The sequence below is a fragment of the Rhinolophus ferrumequinum genome, chromosome 20, assembly GCF_004115265.2.
Source record: "Rhinolophus ferrumequinum isolate MPI-CBG mRhiFer1 chromosome 20, mRhiFer1_v1.p, whole genome shotgun sequence".
NCBI lineage: Eukaryota > Metazoa > Chordata > Mammalia > Chiroptera > Rhinolophidae > Rhinolophus > Rhinolophus ferrumequinum.
This window is the reverse complement of record NC_046303.1, coordinates 17,520,746-17,536,727: the sequence shown is the minus strand read 5'-3', so window position 1 is coordinate 17,536,727 and position 15,982 is coordinate 17,520,746. Positions and strand designations below refer to the sequence as shown.

The 15,982-nt window shown below is 35.3% G+C and overlaps 1 protein-coding gene across 2 annotated transcripts in view; it reads right to left on the bottom strand.

The window, feature by feature from the left end:
* Positions 1 to 15,982, bottom strand: part of HYCC1 (hyccin PI4KA lipid kinase complex subunit 1) — a 65,125-nt gene that overhangs the window by 36,035 nt on the left and 13,108 nt on the right. For both annotated transcript variants that reach the window (XM_033088480.1, XM_033088481.1), the window contains exons 2-3: positions 10,960 to 11,038; positions 4,444 to 4,545 (exon numbers count right to left, since the gene is read on the bottom strand). In XM_033088480.1, coding sequence (XP_032944371.1) covers positions 4,444 to 4,545; positions 10,960 to 11,010 — 153 coding nt within the window. In that variant the 5' untranslated portion in view covers positions 11,011 to 11,038. The remainder of the gene's footprint in view (positions 1 to 4,443; positions 4,546 to 10,959; positions 11,039 to 15,982) is intronic.

Below are 15,982 nucleotides of genomic sequence, written 5' to 3'. Positions count from 1 at the left end.
AGAGAATGAGTTTCAGGTACTTTGCTTTCTGTTGCTTTTACCTAATGCTGCACAGGAGTTGAAGAATCTAATCAACCACGTTGCTTAACCAATAGAATGCCTTTTTCTGAAGGACATATTTGGTTTAAATTCCACCTAAATTTTCTGGCAGATTATTAATTATACAGATATATTCTGTTTGTAATTAAACTGAGAGTTAAACAATTTTGAAAAAAAGACTGGTAGGGGAAAGTTTAGTTTTCAGGCGTTTTCAAAATTTCTTTTTGGACCAGTGTCCATTCATAATCTTGCATCATCTCTAAATACCTGGGAAAGCTTTGATTAAATCGATTGATGTAGTCTAACAAGTATTTGCAAAATTATGAAACCTTACGTTAAAAATTTATTCAATAGTCTACATGAGTACAAAAATCAATCCTCAAAAGGTTTAAAATCCAAAATTAAAAGGGTTTTTGCTTTATGCAAGCAGAACCAAATGAAGACAGATTCAAAGGGGAAGTAGGAATTATATGTTGCAATGAGATTAAATCATGCATATTAAACTAGTAGAGACAAATACCAATATCTGTGCATTGTTTTACAGCTTACAAAATGCTTTCACATACGTGAACCCATTCAATTCCCACACCGCTGTAGGTTAAAATATCATTATGTATACTTTCTACATAAGAAAATTGAGACAAAAACGCTATCTACTATGATCAAAATCACACAGCTCACAAAGGTCAGAACTGGAGCCAAGGCTCAATTGCAAGTAAACAAGAAAAATGTCAGAGAAGAATAAAATGATATATAATGTGGGAAATACAGGTGGTGTTTGACTTATCTAATTTGAATATACTTGAGACAAGTATTAGGGCATTAGGACATGCTGTACTCCTGGGGTCTGGTTTGAATTTTTGAATGTATTTTCTCACTGTTATATTTGGTGGGTAGTTTTTATGGTACTATTAAGAGAGAACTGCACCTCAGGTATATTTTCATGGGTTAAATGGGCTTTTTATGAGTCTCATGAGAACCTACTCACCATGTACCTTCTTTCCACTCTAAAATACATTCTGCATTCTAAAACAACTAAGTTACAAATGAACTCTTACAACAATCCACTCGTAAGACATCTGTATCCTAAGAGAGATTTATAATCATAATAGAAATGCAACTTAAAAATGCCTTTAAATGACTAAGACAGGAATAGAAGACAGGAAAGAGTTAAGTTTGGGTAAATTTACCAAAAAAAAATTGTGCAAATTTTTTTGCATTGAACAATTACTGAGGAACACAGATAGGAAGAAGATACAAAAAAGGTGGAAGGACAGTACTATTCCGGTGCCAATAGCCATTGAACTGATCCTCTCTTCACTCTGGCCTCCCTACATCTAGAACGGCAAAGCAACTTACGTGACTCATTCAAAAAACAGATGGTTTCATAACAGTCTTGAGCATTGTTGAGCCTCTACTTACATGCCTTTCTTAAAGTTACAGCCAGTTAAAAGCACCAGTCAAGAAAAGCGCATTGTACCATAAATTGCCTCTTTAGAGTTTCCTCAACACTCCATACATACCGTTCTTAGGGCCTTTGCACTTTCTATTCCCTCTCCTGGAAAGCTCTTGCCCCCCGTTTTATTTTCTCCCTCTAATTCATTCAGACCTTGGATCAACCATCACCTCCTCAGTCCCAACTCAAACTCCCCGTACTCCATTTCATTTATCTTCATAATTTTATCACTAAATGACATTGTATTACACATTTAGGTATTTGTTTAATGTCTATCTTACCTACCAGAATACAAGTTCTCATCCATAAGGATCAAGAATTTAGTCTATTTTGTTCCGTGCTGTATTTCTAAGTGATTTCTGGCATGTTATATGAGTTCAACAAATATTTATTAAATTAATTAAAAAATGAAAAAGTACTATTAGTAAAATCCAAATACCAAATTTGCTGGACTTCAAACTACACCAGAGCCAATGTTGCAAATTTCAAAAATGCCAAAAGGCAATCATAACAACTCTTCAGGAATATCTCCAAATTAAGATGCAACATAGTCTAAAGAGCAAAAAGAAGGTTGTGATGTAAAAGTAGATTACACTGTCATATTTCAGAAGCATTTCCAAATATATTTTTTTAAGATCGAGTTGTCTTTTAAGAATACAGAATACACACAGTGTTCACCACATTAATCGGGTGAAAAACATAAAACAAACTATGTGCAAAACCTCGGAAACCAGCATTCTGAATGTGTGGTGCCTGGACCGAAGGCCACCCACAAACTGTTACCAGTCCCCAACAATATAAATACAGAAATTGAAAGGAAGCATTTAGAAACTTTTATAGCAACTTGATATTGCTACAACATCCAAGTAGGTGATCAGCACTTATTGAACAGGGTACAGGTTAGTTAAAGGTTATCAAATTTGTGTGGTATTTCACACGATGTGAGTTACCTGCTCATCGTGTACATCAAGTACAGATTGGAAATTAAAAAACAAAAACAAAAATCTGGTCCTTCACCACAAATATTTTGAGAAATACTGCTATGAACCCTTAGAGCTACATTCACCGTTAATCTGAATAAAAGAAATACTATGAACCAAACTAGCCTGTCAGAAATTTACCTTACAAACTCTAGCCTAAGTAGCTTGGTTGAAACACACTTCATTAGAGGAATAATTTTTAAGTCTTTCAAAAATACTAAGCAAGAAATGATAAGCAAGATTTAATGTGTTAAAAATAAGTAATAAAGTACATAACTATACTTAACTCTATTTGGTGAAATAATTCTCAATTAAACATGGAAAACTTTAAAACAGCTTCTACCTAAACCCATTAAAAACCCTTCAAGAAACCAATCTACCTGTACAAACTATACCAATTAAGAAGCTTTGGGGAGGACGGGGAGACAAGCAAAATATGATTGTTCTATTCAGTTATTCCAGTTAATGTTTTTGGCATGTCAATACACTCCCTAAACTTTTCTTCAGCGCCTAAAATTCATGGTGTACATTATAGCATACGTAGCAAAAGCTGGATTATTCCAGACTCCCTTAAAAAGAGGTTAACTGCTCAAATAACAAAAGACTCTAGTTTCGATAGTTTCATCCCAAAGGTGCATAGGTTCCTATAGGACTGGACTCCAGAGCATGTTACTTTACCACTGAATAATAAGATTAGTGGAGTTAGAGCTCACACTGATCATGTCATCTACCAAACACAAGTACTAAAATAAAAAAAATTACACACCTCATACTTCTCCCCTCTGCCCCACCTCTTTCCATTCCTTCTGACACTGCCCTAGTTCCGGTTCTTAACAGCTCCTTCCTAGGCTGTTTTCAAAGCCTCCTTCCTAATCTTCTTGCTTTCAATTTTTGTATTCTCCAATTCATCCTCCACATAGCCACTCTCTTAAAAGAATAATCTGTCATCCCTTCAGTCCAAAAAAAAGTCTAAATTGCTTACGATAGATCTCATGACCCACCATAGTTGCAACCTAAACCTATCTTTCCAGCTTTAGTTTCTATCACAGTCTTATCCTCTTGTTAACTACTGCATTAGCCTATTTGCTTTTTTCCAAATGCCAGGCCTTTTTATTGTACATGCTATTTCCAATGCTTTCCTATGTCTACTATGAATGGTGGGATTTATAAGCACCAGAATCTGGAGTATAGATCATTTAATTACCTTCAAACTAAATTTGCTGTTTAAAAAAAAAATGAAAAGGAGATAGGGGCAAGAGAAAAAAAGGAAGGACTGGGAAAACCACCAGCCAGACAAAACGACACGCCATTCTTTAAATGCCTTGCATTTTTTCAGGCCTCCATATACTATCTTGCACACCTGGCAAACTCATACATATCTATCTAGACTCAGGGAAACATTGCCTTGAAAGCATGTGTTTACTTATTTTCTACCCCTTTCCTCTTTTGGGATCAAGCCCATGTATTACTCACCTTTGATTTTCTATTGCCTAGCACTGCAGCTGGCTCATAATGGGCACACAAATATTTGATGAATGAATAAATGAATGTAGTGATCCAGACTTTGCTAGGCTACCTCCAGCAAGATAGGTAGGTAGGTAGGTAGGTAGGTAGGTAGATAGATAGATAGATAGATAGATAGATAGATAGATAGGGAGGAACATGTTCAGAGATGGCTTTTGAAATATGCTAATAATTTTATTTCTTGGTCTGGGTTATTATACACTGGGGTTCATTTTTAATTTTTTTTTTTTACTCTGCCATTTTCTGAACATAACATTCTTCTCTTATCCTCCCTACCCCATTCGTCAAAGGTAATCAGCTAAACATTCCATAATATATACTATAGTTCTTTAAACACATACTTTTTTTACTCTGTTATGTATATATCTTATATTTCCCAATAAAACATTTTAAAAAATCAATCAATTGAATAGCACTAGTACAATAAACTCTAAGAGCACTTACCTCACTTTGTGGCTCCTGGATAACTTTATAGAGAGATGAAACTAAAGAATTCTTGTCTTTCAAATTTGTGGCATAATTTAGTAAAGATGTTTCTGGTAGTGTCTAAACAAATTAAAAAATATATACATTTTATTTTTGAGAAATGTGCGAAATAGGCAAATCCACAGACAAAAAGTAGACTGATTAGTTGTTGCCAGAGATTGGGGCAGAGAGAGCTGGGAGTAACTAACAGGTACGGAGTTTCTTTTTGAGGTGACAGAAATGTCCTAGAATTAGATGCTGGTGTTAGTTGCACAACACTATGAATATACCAAAAACTACTGTATTTCCACCTAAAAACAGTGAATTTTATATCATGTGAATTATATTTCAACAAGATAATTGCAAAAAAACCCAAAAAATATGCTTAATCCTCTTATCATCAACAGGGACATAAACTAAAATCAACTTCATCCTTGATCACACTTTGGGGTTTGAAATGAAAATACAAATCATGTGTAAAGACAGAAATACAGTTTCTGTATCATTACATAAGCTACAAATCTCCTTAGCCATAATGATCCTGCTTCTTAGTAAACATTGTGTTAATAAACATTGTTGTATAAGGATCTAATAATGTTTGAAACCTTAAAGCCACAGATCATCATTATCAAGGTAACTGCTGAGTTTACATACTGTGACTGTTAAGTTAGGTAAGGCTGTTCTCCTTTACAGAATTGGGGGGAAATTTTAGACTTCTCAGAACTAGAGAAACAGGTAGCCACACTACCAACAAATTAGTTTTCCTAATGCCACTGAAAACATATACAACTAATCACAGCTTGCCAGCACCACCCACTCAGAAGGGAAACCATGACCAGAGAGGACCGGGAAGAGACAAAACTCTAGTAGTTAAGTCAGATGGTGTGGGTAAAAGCAGTAGGGAAATCTGAAAACAAAAACAAAAATAAAACATTCCATTATAACAAATGATAACAACCTATCCTTCTAGAATATACCTCTTTCTTAACATGTTTCCCAAGTCATTATTCTTTCTCATGCAAAATACATCCTTCAATCAATGTTAATCCAGTAGATACAATCTCAAAATATTGCTAACAGTCATTCCAAGATATACATTATTTCTTACATCTCCCATATCCTAGTATTACATGGCTTAAAGTGGGTTATTGTTAGTGTACATAGAGGTATGTGTACATAAACACACACAGAAAATTAAGCAGCATATATTTTTATAACAAGGATATCTGATTCTTTTTTACTTTATTGTGAGCTCCTTGAGAACAAACTGTCTTATTGTCCCCCCATCCATAGCACTCAGCACAAGTTGTGCCTCATACTCAAACTTATGCTGAAGGAATATATTATAGATGAACAGAATAAGAAATAAACACTGTCACTATTTACACTTCAGTAGATTTTTTAAAAATAGGTCACATTTCACCTTAGGATATATAAGTGAACAGATTTTTTTTTTTAATTTATTAAGATAGCTTTGTTTACCAGAGTGGTAAGGTAAGTGAAAGTGAACTATCCGGGAACCTTCCACCATTCTCGGGAGGTAGAGAGGTAGAGAGGGCGTTTCAACTGCAACAGCTTACATAAAGAGGAGATTAGGGGATTCTTCAATATTTCAAAAGCATGTAACAAAAGAGCTCCAGGCAACATTCCATTTCCGTTATTTGATCAACAGTAACCTAATAGTGGGGGAATTTATGTAAAAGGAAATAATAGTCAAATAAACAGCAGATTTCTAATCCCCTGAATGAAAATGAACCCAAATTATATATGTAAAATATATTGTGTATCTATATATTATATATATAATACATATGTATGTGTATAATACATATACACACAAGTGTGTGTCTAACTATAAATTTTAAAACTAAGTGAATTGAAATATAAATCTTAAAAAATTAGTGAATATAAAGGTTATTATACTATTATATATATTATCTAGGCTAAAAATGGAATATTCATTAATAATGTGAACTACAATTTTTAGTTTATACACCAATTAACCTTCATGAGGTAAAATATTTTCTATAAAATAGCCAAAGGCAAAAGGAGAGCTCTTTTCTGAAAAGACAAGTTCTAGAAAATACCCTGGACCTAGGCTACTACTGCTAAATAAGAGGAAAATCTCCTAAAAATTAGTGCAGTGAATTACTACATCTTATCTGACAACGTAATAATAATTCTGTCATTATTTCATTTTGTGAATGTGAGAGAAATTACTTTTATTTATAGAAGGGAGAAAATATAATTGCTATGTTTATGAACAGCATTTTGAAAAACTTAAGATCTAAAAGAGCCTAATGATTTAAAAAGTGTTATAGCAAACCTTTAAATTTTCCTGCACTGTATTAAGAAGGTACTGGCCTTCTTAAACACAGCTAAGCTTTCTCACTTTTCAGAAGGCAGAACTGGAGACAAAAAAAGTAATAATGGAAAATTACTCTTGGCAAAATTTGAAGACAGATGCTTCATATCATTTGGCAGATGGTTTGTTGTTTTTTTTAAATGTAAGGATTTGATATGGGTTGAGTGGAAGAGCATTAATGAAGATGGACAGATGGGTGGAGAACCAATAAATAAAACAACTCTGCTCAACAACATTGTACATAAGACTGAATTGACATTCAGTGACTACCAGAAAATTGAAAAAATTAGGAGCCTGGAAATCTGCTAGATAAATCTACATATCACATTAAGGAAAACATAATACAATCTGAAAGATAATGTTACAGATAAATCTTTGAAAAGACAGAGATTGAACTATTCATGAACTCTTAAAATAATGAAGTCCCAGTCTAAACATTTTGTTGGTATATAAAGAGAGTACTAACGACGAGAGCCCAAAGCCAGAGTATGTACTGAATAGTTCTTCCAAAGGGGAAAAAAAAGGATTGTACAAGGTGAAACTGTGTTGTTTTCGTGCATTTGACAGAATGTTGAGTGAGGTTATGAGGTTGGGAGTTCAGACTGTGACCATGGAACTAAAATCTCCATAGACCACCTACTTCACATTTTTCTGATGAGAATACTGAGATCCAACGAAGTACGTGATTTGTTCAACATTAAAAAATCATCTAACAGAAGAATTATGAGTAGATCAGAAGGTTTCTGACTTCTCAGCCCAATGTACTCTGTACTACTCTACCAATCACGATGACCTTGGCCTTATTAGCACTGTGGTTATTAAATTAAACAATCAGAGACTTTTTATAAGGATGCATAGATATACCCCAAATTTCCTTTGCTAACTATTTTAACCAAAATACATAATTAATATCACAAATCATTTCAAAAGATACTCTAATTTTAAAAGTACTTAAGAGGTTTGTTCTTAAGCACTGTTCTATCTAACATTCCTTCAGTATGCTGCTGACTTTGCCTGATGACCTCTTTATCAAACATAAACAGAGCTGAATTCAACACACATTAACACAATTCAAAATAACACACAAAAATAATTTTCAGGAATGCTTACTAAATTAACAAAGGAATAGGAAACATCTTTCTTTTACCTGGCTATAGACTTGACAATAATTTAAAACATTTGTTATACCAAATTGATTGAAAATTGGGTAATTTTAATCTCACATGATTGGGGAAAAATTAAATTATTTTATTTCATATGTTACAGGATTTCACTCCCCTCCTCTCAATGGAAAAGTTTCCTTACCCTTGAATTAAATTTATAAAAATTTTAATAAAATATCACTACCCACATAACATATGTTATATTGATAAAATATTACTTATATAATACGTTGTTATTCAATCTTAGTTTCTTTTAGTGAAAGATGGTATTTAGAAAACAAGATCTGTGTGCTTGGTGTACTCAAAGCTACTGGGATGTCACTGCTTCTTGCTCCTCTTAGTGAACAAACTAGGAAATATATGTATGCATACATGTACAGATACACATATGTAAATATATCACATACATATTTAGATCCATGAGTTCATATTGATCTTTCTAATTCCAATCCAACACTTCACGGTTCTTTCTTGCCTTTCCCTGTTCCATGTTTCTAATTCCTTTGTCAGACACAGAAATCTAACTCCCATTATCCTTATGTATTTACTTATTTGCACAAAGTAACCAACCTACCAATGTAACCATTCTGACTGACTCTTCTACCTGCCATTTCTGCAACCCTTCCCCCCGAACCACCCACTTCCCCCAACACTAGGGCACACTGCTGCCCTTACTGTTGCACTGCCCCCCAACCCCTTGCTGCTGTATTTCCAAGGGTATCTATATACATATCTAAGACAGGAGGGGAAGAGAATAAACAAACAGATGGGCAGGCAAGGGAAGGGAAGGGAATCAGTCATGATTTTTAATTATTTACCTTAATAGTTGACTCCTCTCCTATGCTCCATCCTTTAACATGCCCTCTTTCCACAACTCCCACATTAAAGAATGGCTAACTGGCTATATTTGCTTTTGCAAATTTAACTTCACCATTAAATATAAGTATGCCCTGGAAGTGGTACTCAACTGCTAAATGACAATTTTCATCAACCTGCACTTCCCTCCAAAAAAATCGTGATATACTGAATAAATTAAACACTCCTGAAGCAGGAAAAAAATACTTAACAACACCTTAAACACTTATTCACAAAGACAACATGTGCAAAAAAAAGCACATATAAGATTGAATCAAACTATTACAAAATGTAAAAGGTACTCTATACAGTGTACTTTTATAGTAGTATACATCACTTTATGATGACTTAGAAGTTCCATAGAAGGACTCAATTCATGACTATAAAAGCTGACAAGGTGAAAATCTGCCCAGCCATTCATTCATCGGGATGAGATGACAATGACCGATAAGGCCAGCTGCAAAATTAATAGGAAACATCGCTTCTCTCAAGGACACACTGCTGCTGAAAAGTGTCATAACAACCTCCTTTTTTGAATGACTATTGTATTCTTACTCACTGAGAAGCTTTGTTATCTAAAATCATAGACATCAAAAACCTTCCTGTTTAAACATACATCGGTAAAATGAAACACCCCACTCTTGCTGGAGGATCTAAGTCACCTTGATATAGAGAATGAGGCTCAATTTCCAGCTTAAGTGTAGAACTTCAGAGAAGGGGTTTCTGAACACAACACTCCACACAGATGTTAACTTTGTAGTTTTCAAGACAACAGGACCCTGGGCTTACTTCGCAGTTAAAACCAGATGTTGACCCCATTTATACATAGCTCTGCTTTGTTTTGAGTCCATCTGTCATGCAGGGTGACAGGCAGGGTCTCTGGTCCCGCTCCCCACATAAGAACACAGGATATGGTGAGGCGAAAAAGGAACACCCACGGAGCCATAGGTAGGGGAGTCACACCACTGTAGTCTCACTGGAGACTGGATTCACACGACGTGCGACCTGCTGTCTGCTCTTCTGCCAACTGACCGACTCCCCTCGCTAGCTGCAATCCACCGTGCTAACTTCAATCCGCGCTTGCTAGCTGAGCCACCATCTTCTTGCTAGCCCCCATTTTTCTGCTAGCGTAGCCACAGCAGTTATATCAGTGGCCAATGGCTCACTGGTTACAACTGACGGCCAACTAGCCACAGCTGATGGCCATCCAATCACAGTTGATGGCCATTTACTACCTGAGCCAGCACCTTTCTATGTGAGGCCGAGATCCTGGAAACTGCTTTTTGGGGCTCTGTCCCCACACCATCAAAATACTGCTTTATTTAAATTTCATTTAAACTCCACCCTTCCTCCAAATCCTATAACAATTTTATCTTTTCCTTTGGTAAGATGCTTGCACAGTGTCTGTTGTGTAGTCTTCCTCACTGAAACAAGCCAGTAAGTCTGACTGTCAGACTATAGGTCTATCCCTAGAGGTCTTGGGTTGAACAAAAAAGTGACAGTTGCAGCCCAAACCCTTCATTCCTGTGGTTCATTGATAATGAACTTCATGCAATTAATTATGTGTAATAATGAGACCCAGAGGATCAGGGAAGATAATTAACTGGTTAAAGCAACACAATTTTAGCTATCATTGAGAAGAGTTCACGAAACAAGAACAAAGAAGTTTCATTTTCACCCCTTATATATATAGTCCCTGGGTTAGCCACCTACAGAAAGTTCCACTGGTAGAAAGTTGGGTAAATGTCTTCCCGTCTTCTCCTCATTGTTGATCATGCCCACTCCCATTACACAAATTGGGAGAAATATTTCAACACTGAATCTTTGATGGTGGTTGGAGAGAGTGACATCAACACTCAGAGATTTTAACCATTCTTCATGGTGTTGCCATGAAAGGGAGAAAACAAACTCTTTGACCCACTTGGAAGAAAAAACAAATTAATCTAGAAAAGATTACTATGTGTAAATAATTCCCTATTAAGGTTTCTTGGAACATACTTCTGCTTCCACAAATATTTAGTTTTTCCATCATATTTTAAAAGCCACTGGAATTTAAACCCCAGACAAAACTTCTTTGGAATATAATTATTATATTAAAACAGTAAACATTACCTTAAACTCTGACAACCATTCTTCCACAACCCCTTTCTCTGAAGTGAACATCTTTCCACATTTGTTCTAAACCTTCAACCTGAAAATTAACATAGAAAATAGTTAAAATTTTGAATACATTTTCTTTATAGTCAGGTTACTATGGATAGAAATAAACCTACAAAAATTTAGTTACTTCTTGTTTGTGAAATTAAAGCAATTTCAAACATAAATTACTGGGTTCATTTCAAAACCAATGTGCACAAACAATCATTAAAATGCAAGAATTGTGACAAAAGTATAAATATTATAACATGAAGAAACTGGCTCTGCAATTTTCATTCAGCTTTCAGGAATACCAGCTGCAAAACATACTGGACATTTCTTCTCAGTTTCAATTAAATAACTTCAGATAGATAATGCATCTTAAGAAAACTGCAGAAAATATTTTAAAGCTGTGAAAATATAAAAAGACATGCATCCAAAATTGACTTTACAGAAGGCATTAAAATAATTTAATTTGCTTCTATTTCAGTTCTTTACAAGAGTAAGTATCTAGGCAAGCCACTTGGTTCCCTGAAAGCTTAATATTCATAAAACAAAAGTAAAAGTGATAATATCCGAGATAATGACTATATTCAACAATAGTTATTCAGAAGATTGGAATTACTTAAGTACAAATAAGAAAAAAAAAAGGAAGCTAAAGAAAATGCAAAACAAAGTTATCTCAAGCAAAACTTGTCAAAGACAATTTACTTTTCTCACCCATGCATCTATATGAGAGTAAGCCTAGAAACTGTTTCTTGAGGGAAAACCTTAGCTCTATCTAAATCTCCTGTCTAATTCAGGTACACATCCTGAATTAGCCTTCTTAATTTTCATCAGCATTATCAAGTAGTAGAAACTGAGGCAGAATTGCCAGAAACTGAATCCTAATTCTGTTACTTACTTGAAGTATAACCTTGGGCAAGTTATTTCCCTTTTTGTCATCTGTGAACTTGGGATAACCAAGTAACTACTTTCAAGGGGTTATTGTGAAGATTCAATTAAAAAAATGCAAATTAAAAAAATTATTATAGTAACTGGCAAAGTATTATTACTATGCAATTTTATTTTTGAAGAATATCAACTCGAATAGCCTCTGCTCAGCTATCAAAGTATACAGATATGCCTTAATGAACAACACAAGGTTCTTGCCAAAAAATACATTCTAAAATTTCTGTTGTCTGATTCCCATGAAAAACATGGTTAAGAAAATATATATACATATATTCATTCATGGAGAATTAATTACTCAAGAGACACGCATTTTATTTTTTAGAATAAAAAATAGCACATTTTTTATGGGGAAAGAAATGAAAAAGCATATCCCTGGCACTTACCACAGTGACTACGGATCTTAACATCCGACAGTATGGATGTGGCTGAGTTTAATGCCAAAATTAGACTAAAATTCCTATTGCCTATAAACTAGAGGTTTTTGTTGTTTTGCTTTGTTTTACTTTATGGCAAACACAATTTTTTAAAAAACTCTGGGACTGAGATCTCTATTTAATTCACTCATTAATTTAGTACCCTAATCTCAGAATTCTGGTAAACTGCTTCCAAATAATGAAAGAGCAAATGTTCTATTCTTGTATACGTTCAAAATTTTTCTCTTTCAATATCTGAAAAACACTAGAAAAGATCTCAAGGCACTACAAAAGACTTGACTAAATAGCACTATTTGATGTATGACCTAATTTTAAAAGAATAATAAATGGTAAAAATTGCATATATATTTGGCTTATGGCTAAAGCAGGTAATGAAAAAAATGCTGAAAATGGTTGTGGCAACTGCGTATGACTGGTTGTGGATCAAAGGGTACGGCAACTATTAAAGCAACAGGCATGATGAGCCAAAAGACACCCTACTCTGCTACTGTCGGTCATAACAGGCAGAGTAGCGCTGCTAAAATTATGCAAAAGCAATTAGTTCAAATTAACATCTGATTAAAAAGTATTTTATTCAGTCTTCCTCTTCCATTTTCTACTTTGAAAAAGCAACCAGGTCTGTTGGCAGAGGCTCTTCAACACTTAAGAACACAAATACCCCAACACTTTCTCTTCGCCAAAACAAACAAATCCAATTGAAGTTAATGGCAAGCTGCTTGCCATTAACTGACTGGATTGAGGTGGAAGATGAGTAATTACTTCTTCCCTTAAGCCATCCAAACTTCCCTCTCCCATGTCTTGCCAGGGGGAAGTGTATAAAGTTTTAAGGTTTTGGCATTGAGCTTGGCAGACTATTCCTTAGAGATAGGCAAATTATAGGCCTCTGGTATTTTGCTACATCCAAGAATATAAGCCACCTGTATTTCTAGGGTTATTGTAAAAAAGTACCACAGACTGTGAGACTTAAACAACAAATTTATTTTCTCACGGTTCTGGAGGCTACAAGTCCAAAATCAAGGTGTCCACAGGGTTGGTGCCTGCTTAGAGCCATAAAGAAAGAATCTGACCCAGGCCTTTCTCACTGCCTTATAGCCAGTCTTCTCCCGGTGCCTTCACATCATCACGTCGAAATTTCCTCTTCTTATAAGGACATCAGTCAAGTTGGATTAGAGCCCACCCTAATCACCTCATTTTAACTTAATTACCTCGGTAAAGACACTAGCTCCAAACATGGCTACATCCTGCAGCAGCGGGGAGTAGGACTTCAACATGCGGATTGCGCGGTGGAGGGAGGACACAATTCAGCCCATTAACACCATCAAAGCTGCAGCAACTAATCTGCCTCTCTCCTTGTTCCAGATGTGCTTGAACATCATCCATTTACTCATAAATTATCAGACGTCTGTCCTATATGCCAGGTTTACAAAAATGAACATCACGTAGTCCCTGACTTGAGGGATTCAGTCTATCAGGGGAAACAAGTGAACCTAAAACACAGCACAAGTGAGTCTCCTTTAATCCATTTTGAAACAAATCAAGGCAAATTAGGGTACAGTAAAATCAAATAATAAAAAAAAATGCTATGAGGAACGTAAAAGAAAGCTCAACGTAAGTATTATTTTGTAATAATTTTGCTATCATTTGCCCCTCTTCCTTGACTTTTCCCCAAAGTAATGGCATACAGAAATACAGTTTCCAAAGCACGGCTCTACTTTCATTCCTTTAAAGCTTTTGTAAGGGTTCAGAACAAGTCACCCCAAGATGTGCCTCTGTGTTATGTGGATTATTGTGAGCTAAAGTCTCAAGAGAAACTTCTGCCACCCCCCAACCCCACAACCGAGAACTTAAATTAGGGGCCTTTTCCATAATACGCGATTATCAGAACTAACCTTTATGACCCATCTACATGGCAAGGCAAACTACTAGTTACTGAACGTCCGCTCTTATCTTCCTGCAATGCCCCTCCTTCTCCCTGAGGCTCCTAGGTGCCTTACCTCATCTTTAGCTCAGGATGCCACATATACCTCATTTTCCTTCTCTGTCTCTGAACCTCATGTATGTGGGGTCTCTGTTTCATATATGTAAAGTTCCCATGTACATGAAATTAAATGTGATTTTCTCTTGTTAATCTGTCTCATGTTTTTCTCATCATTCAATCAACCAAAAGAACCAGAGGAGGGAAGGGGGAATTTTTTTCTTCCCCACACTTTTTGCATTCTAAGTGACAATTTTCCCTGCTCTAATGTTGGGGGAAAAGGAAGACAGCAATGTTAAGAGAACCAAATTCCATTGACTTGTGGGTTGGATGATGTCTTAGGGTGAGTCATTGCCCTTTAGCAAATAGCAATGAGACTCTCAACCATAATGAAGTCTGCTAATAGAGGCTCAGATGTTCAATTAGAAAATGGTGGGGGCAGAGGGGGTGCGATGAGATAATGCAAGTAAACACAATTAATGGTAGTAATGTATACTAATAGAATCATAATAATAAAAGCGAAGGGAGGCAGAGTTTGCACCCCAAAATATGCCTTTTGGGATATTAATTATTTTAAGCTGGTGTTTTTTTGAAGTTTTTAAATTAATTTATTTTTTAATCTTTTAAGATTTTTATTAAAATACAGTTAACATATAATATTATATTAGTTTCAGGTGCACACCATAGTTATCCAACATTTATACACCTAAAGAGGTGATCGCCATGGTAAGTCCAGCCACCATCTGACACCGTACCTCACTATCACAATATTATTGACTATATTTCCTATGCTGCATCCCCAAAACATTTACATCCCCAAAACATTTGTTTTATACCTGGAAATTTGAACCTCTTATTCCCTTTCATCTCCCCCTGCCCTTTTTTTAATTTTTCATTTACAACTGACATTCAATATTATTTTATATTAATTTCAGATGTACAGCATAGTGGTTAGACGTTTATATAATTTAAGAAGTGATCCCCCTGAGTAGTCTACCACCCACCTGGCACTATACATAGTTATTAATATATTGTTGATTATATTCCCTATGCTTTACTTTATATCCACCTATTTTCTAACTACCAATCTGTATTTCTTAGTCCTTTCACATTTTTTACCCTGCCCCCCAACCTATCACTCCAATAAACTAGTACCCATCTGACAAGATACACAGTTATTACAATATCTACTATATTCCTTATGATATACCTTATATCCCCATGACTACTGTGTAACAACTAATTTGTGCTTCTTAATCCAATCCCTTCCCCTTTTTCACCCACTCCCATACCCCCTCCCATCTGGCAACTATAAAAATGTTCTCTGTATCTATCAGCTTCTTTCTGTTTCGTTTTGTTTTGTTCTTTAGATTCCACTTGTAAGTGAAATCATATGACATTTGTCTTTCTCTGTCTGACTTAACTACATTCAGCATAATACCCTCTAGATCCATCCATGTTGTCGCAGATGGCAAGATTTCATTCTTTTTTATGGCTGAGTAATATTCCACTGAATATATGTACTACCTCTCCTTTATCCACTCAGGGACACCCAGGTTGCCTTCATATGTTGTCTATTGTAAATAATGCTGCAATGAACATATGGATGAACCTGTCCCCTCAAAGTTGTGTTTTG